Source organism: Hydra viridissima, unplaced genomic scaffold (genome assembly GCF_058129835.1).
Source record: "Hydra viridissima isolate aposymbiotic clone 2 unplaced genomic scaffold, HvirCarnegie_v1 scaffold_8, whole genome shotgun sequence".
Lineage (NCBI taxonomy): Eukaryota > Metazoa > Cnidaria > Hydrozoa > Anthoathecata > Hydridae > Hydra > Hydra viridissima.
In genome coordinates, this window is record NW_028324307.1 from 13,254,492 (window position 1) to 13,260,574 (window position 6,083).

General features: G+C 29.8%; 1 protein-coding gene across 1 annotated transcript in view; it reads left to right on the forward strand.

Moving 5' to 3' along the window:
- Positions 1-5,562, forward strand: part of LOC145186423 (uncharacterized) — a 260,292-nt gene extending 254,730 nt beyond the window's left edge. The window contains 9 exon segments of the mRNA XM_090094650.1: positions 14-139; positions 265-281; positions 284-314; positions 1,586-1,717; positions 3,997-4,134; positions 4,326-4,499; positions 4,696-4,824; positions 4,914-5,183; positions 5,324-5,562. Of these exon segments, the coding sequence (XP_089950776.1) occupies positions 14-139; positions 265-281; positions 284-314; positions 1,586-1,717; positions 3,997-4,134; positions 4,326-4,499; positions 4,696-4,824; positions 4,914-5,183; positions 5,324-5,379 (1,073 nt within the window). The 3' untranslated portion in view covers positions 5,380-5,562.
- Positions 5,563-6,083: the final 521 nt, after the last annotated feature.

The window sequence follows — 6,083 nt, forward strand, 5'->3', positions numbered from 1 at the left end:
GTTTGCTTTACAGAGATTAACCTGTGTTCTTTGGAGTCTGTTTGTCCAATTAATTCTAACTGCTCAATGATAAGCCCTGGTCAGTTTGATTGCTTGTGTAAAGAAGGTTACATCATGAATCATCTGCTGCTTTGTGAAGGTAATTGCTATGATTATTTTTCAACTCATTCAATATTCATTCCATGAAAAAAAATTATGCTTCATATTTAATCAAGTTTATTGATTATATAGTTTTCTTGATAACAAACTTTTTCTTGATTTTAGAAATTGATGAATGTAAAAGTTAGGCACCTCATGCATGGGAATATTATTTGGTACTTGGACAAGAGTATTGTTTAGAGATTCAATATTTGTATATTTCTTATGGCGTATTTACAAAAGAATGTCCAATATCACAGAGGAAGTTTGATTGGTGCTGATGATCATGGTAATTTCCATTCTGATATAGTTATGTTTATGGTGGTTAGCCATAAAAAATTGTTCCCCTTTTTTAATAAGGCCTGTTCAAAACTTTGAATTTCCGTTTTTTTAATAAAAGATTTCAGAGATTTAATGTTGTGTGTGTTACTTGGTTTGGTTCAGATTACTTGCCTGACTTTCCAAACAAGATTAATGCAATCAAAAAAAGCTCACTTGAATTTCAAAAGAAGTGTAAGTGTTTAAGGTAATGGTATTATAATGAAGAGAGTAATGTTAACAACAAAGATATGAAATATGTACATCTGTTATAATGAAGGTACAACTAGTGATATTTTGGTAATATAACCAAAAACTCTCAAAGAATATTTTAGTGATTTAGCATCATAAGTTTATCTTTAAAATTAAAAAACTTTAAATTTAAAAATGTTGAAATATACAAATATTGTATATTTTCCTCTTCTTTGAAGGATTTTAATCTATTAAGTATTTAACTTTCAAGTTCGAGATGACATAGTCTTGATATGGATCATATAAATTTCTTTTTGTAACAACTTTCACGATTCCAACATGTTTGTTGCTATCTTCATACAGTTTTATCATTCTTCCTATTAGCCAATTTACTCAGGGTGTATCCAGAGAAATTACCAATACCTTTTTAATCTCTAATTGTTCAGATTATTGAATGATCCCTTTAAAGTGAAAACTTTCTCATTTGTCAGTAAACAGATTTCACTTCCTGTGTAAGATTCTATATGTCCTTAACTGAAAGGTAGCATAAATGTTGCATGTCAATTAACCATAAAGGCAAAGTGAAAAGGTTCTTTCATAATCATTTTAAATCTAGATTGTTCCTTATTTTAGCTCATGCATTGAAAGATACTTTACATAAGGTTTTAAATGTTTCTTCTATATCTGAACTGATTAAAAAACCAGAAGTTCAAAGTTCTGGATAGGCCTTAATAACAAAGGGCTTCAATTCTTTAAGGCTAACCACCATGAACACAACTATACAAGAATGGAAATTGCCATCATCATCAGCACCATACACACTTCCTCCATGATATTGGACATTCTTTTGTAAATACGTTTCATCAATTAGAATAACACAGTCAGGTAGAATACATAAAGCAATAGTTTTTTTTAGTTTTTTTATTTTTTAAATTAGCGTCGGATGATTGTGCTGCATATGCAAATATGTCAACATGTCCGTCCGGTGAAAGATGTATTGGTGATGAAACAGGTTTTGAATGCTTGTGTGCTGGTGGTTACATTAAAAACTATATGGGTCAATGTGAAGGTAATTTGTTTTTATTTATGAATACATGTGTGTATTTCATTTGCGTATATGTGTTTGTATTTAATCATACAAAATATGATTCCATGAATTTTAAACAGTGCAGGAGTGGCATTCTTGGAATGCCCATTACAGATGTCCAGATTTGTAATGTAGATCAAAAACTTAAACAATTATTGCTAATGGTAGTGATATAATGTATTCCAAAAAACAACACCATTTTTCTCTACTATTTACCATATTTTTTACAATTTACTTAAGGAAATTAAGTTTTTAGAGATGATTGAAAAAGAATTTAACTAAATTAAAAAGAAAAATCAGAAACTTTGTTAAATTGAATTAGGGGGGTTGCTTGACAATGCAAAGGTTAGAAAGATGGTGCAGAGTATTGATTGAAATTGGACAAAATATAAGAAATAAATGTTATTTATAAAAAAAAGATTTAAAGATCTGTTGTGTACATTCCATGTGAAATATCAACATGGATGTATAATCAAAATTTAATCCAAAAAAGCTAAGTACTTTAGTTTAAGTATTCTGCACAGGGTTGCTACCTGCAATAATGTTTAAACTGAGAATAACAGGGTTGTAATTTTGAAACTTGCAAAAACATTGAGGTATTCTGTTATATATGCTGTTTTCTCTTGAATAAATTATTATAAACTAAAAAAATTGACTTTCTTAATTCTTCCAACTTAAAAATAATTTGATCTAAATCTAATTTTAGCTTCTTATAAAAAAAAATAATAATAATGAAGGAATTTGTAAAAAAAAAATTTAAAGAAGAAAAAAATACTTGAATAAAGAAATTTAAACTTTGTTTACAAGCATCATCAATTTACTTTAACATGACTAAAACCATAGAAAAACCATATGTTAAACGGAGATTGGTGAAAACAAAATCAATAGTTTTTTCATCAACAAACAAAATCTCAACATGTCTATCTGTAAAAACAGGAACATCTGACGCAAATGAAGGAGAAATTGAAATAGTAGTGGCTAGTCTTATGTGTGCTTTTTCTTACTAATTAATACTGATAAGTCTTCTGGTTCTTTAGTTAATCCAAAAGATAAGATAAACCGTTAAACCAGCAAGATAAACCAATAAATCAGCAAGATAAACTGTTTCCTTGACCTGAAGTTTTTTTATGAGGTTGCAGCTGGTGAGCAATTCTAGTTTTTTCAAGTATTTTAGTTGCAGCAAACTTAATTCAAATACTATCGCATTTCTAAACAAGAGTAGCCTTGTTTCTAGAGATTGGTAATCCGATGGTAAAATCAAACTGCTGCACAGTTTCACCAACTTTTAGTTCAATTTCAATTCAACCACAACGTTTAGTTTAAGGACTTACTGTTTTAAGACTTGTGAAAAGAGGTTGTAAAAGATCAACCAAGTAAGCACACAAACTTTCAGTTTTCATCATGAATCTTGATTTGGCATTGTGTTGATCACTTAATGTAGCTTCACTAAATCAAACTTTACCTTTAAAAAAGCTTAACCAAAATTTTTATTGGATAACAATCCGCTTAACATTTTTACAATTATTGACATACTTGTAATTATTTAAATTATTTACACTTGTCACACCTAATGACAATTTAGATGAAATCTTACTTGATGAATTTGGAAGTCCTTTATTAGTGTCATACTAAGATTGGTTCCTCCAATACATACATCAAGTACAAAATACGGGTCTTTGAGAAGTCTAAGGGAATATTTTTTTGCAAAGGTTACTCAGTGAAACATCTTTAAGTTTTTATATGTAACAGAAATTTTCTATCAATTGCAGTTTAATGCAATACTTGAGATCCACGAGATAAACCAAGATGAATAGTAGAGTTAATTACCAATGTTTTGTAAAACTGGATTAGAACAACTTTTAATTTTTTTTGTTGGAACATTTTTAGAAGATTTCATACGAAGCTGTTGTAGTTGTACATTTAGTAGAAATTAGCTTTAAAACTAAGAGAATATTGATAAAATAAAGACTGGGTAGAGTCTCTTGATGAAGATAAAGAGTTGCATATAATTTTTTTAGTGCAGTTTTTCTTTGATTTTTAATACCGATAATTGGGTAGATTTGTAGAGGTAGGGGTGGGGGGGGGGAGAAGGGAGGGTTAGGAAGGAATTCTTTTAACGCAATTATTGCAATCTTCGTATAGTGTTTTTAAAGTTGGGAAAATTGAAGAAGTGGTCTCATCTCATTTTTTTTTTATTGCTGTTGTTTAAACTCGTGTATATATAAATGATACATACATATCATGCATGCTTTTGTTTTCAGATGTGGATGAGTGCAAAATTGAAAATATTTGTCCTCAAAATTCCAAATGTCTCAACCAAAATGGCAGCTACTCGTGCGAGTGCAATGATGGTTATTACGCAGATAATATGATCAATTCTACTCTACAGCATTGCTATCGTAAGTTAATGAAGTTTTTCAGTTGTTAACATAATGTGCGTTCTTGAAATTTTTGCAAAAAGTTCATCTAAAAGGCTTCCTACCAATTTATATTTTTTACTGACTTTTTTTATTAAGAGTCATTTAGAACGAATTTAGTTATCTGCGATGTTTTGTGTTTTTGAAATATCATACATGTGATGATAATTTAGAGAATAGCTTTTGGACTTCATGGGAGCAGGTGGGTCCATGCACTCAGTTGTGTAAGAGTGATCAGAAACAGGGAAAGATATCGTTTACAAGAAGGTGTGAGAGGTTCGGACCTAAAATCTGTGTCGGAGAACTCGAAAGAGTAGAACTTTGCAACTCAGAATATTGCGATAACAGTAATTCATTTAATTGTTAACTGATAATTTAAGAGTAATAAAATATATTTCAGCAACACTCTTAAGAAATTAAAGTTTGTTACGCAGTTTTTTGTTTCTTTTAGTTGACAATTTTAAAGTGGAGTAATTTTTTTTATTTCATTTTTTGTAATTTATAATTCAGGAGAAATATTTTTACGCTGTTTGTTTTCTTTAGAAATAAAAGTTTTAAAGTCAACTGAATGTGAAAGGTGGGAAAATATGGATGATGCATCTATCACTTTTGAAGATAGCATTGATGAATGGTTTCACAATCTGCAAATGTGGGTTGGTTGGCATTCAAAAGGTATTTCACTGCTCATTACAACTATGACGTGCTTTGCTTATCTATTGACTTGAAAAACTAATTTAATGATTTTTGAACTGTTGTTACAGCTTCTACTTGTGACAGAAGTATTGATGCTACGCTAACTTTGAACGAAAATCTTCAGAAATTACAAAGCATCATTACAAAGTCGATAGACGTGAAGTCTTCGCTCAAAAAAGTCATTGACTGCAACGCTTACGTTAAAAAGAAAGCAGCTTTGTTCCAAAAGTATTATGTCGTTCAATCCAGGCTCGTCATGTACACGAGCATAAAGACAGCTTTTATGAAGTTGCAAGCACGGTTGTCTCTTAAACGACATGAATGCTCACTTGATAAAGGTAATTTTTCAAAATAATTTTCCTCTTATTTTTATTCTAAATATAATTTAATTATTTGGAACTTATTTAGTTTAAACGTTAAAACTGAATGGTTTTCCATTTGATCTGAGTTAATTTTACGTGTCACATGATTTCTCTAGAATTTCCTGGTATATATCCAAATTACGTTCCGAGGAATTTGATTGTCTTCAAGTGAGCAACACGTTTCTCTGAATGATCGAATATTTCTGTTCTCTTTTTTTAAACGTGTTCTTATTTTAAATGATATTTTTTAGGACGTATTTGTTTTTTTTTAACGATGTATTTAAGTTTGACAAACTGATCTTGTAATTAAGTTTTTTTTTATACAAAGTAAATGAAAGATAAATTTTTTGAAACTCAATTTCACGCAAGACTTTTCTATTTTTATTTTATGAACTCGTTATATTGATTTATACATCTATTGTTTATATTTATGCATACATTATATATATTTATCATATATTACATAATTTATGCATCTATTATAAATAAACATGGAACAGGAGAGTCTTCCAACTCTAATGCCTGATACAAAATAAGACCTGGCTGTTGGGTCATTTATGACATAATTCAGCACTCGATGGTAAATTTGTCATTGAATGAAAATGCTAAGTTAATTTGAAGAGAATTATAGGATTTTATAATTTATAGAGATTCTTTTTCTCTGTCAAAGAATTAAACAAAGTAGAAAACAAGTGAAGCGCGTCTGAACTAAAGAACGAAACTAAAGAATCCAAAACTTTCAGCACGAAAAAGTTTGAATGAAAAACTGAAGCAGGATACAGCATAAACGGATGCTGTAACTAACTTTGCTCCAACACTAAATGCTTCTGATCAAGTTCCATCAGTAGCTCCTTAGGCTCTACTGCTTACTGGTTC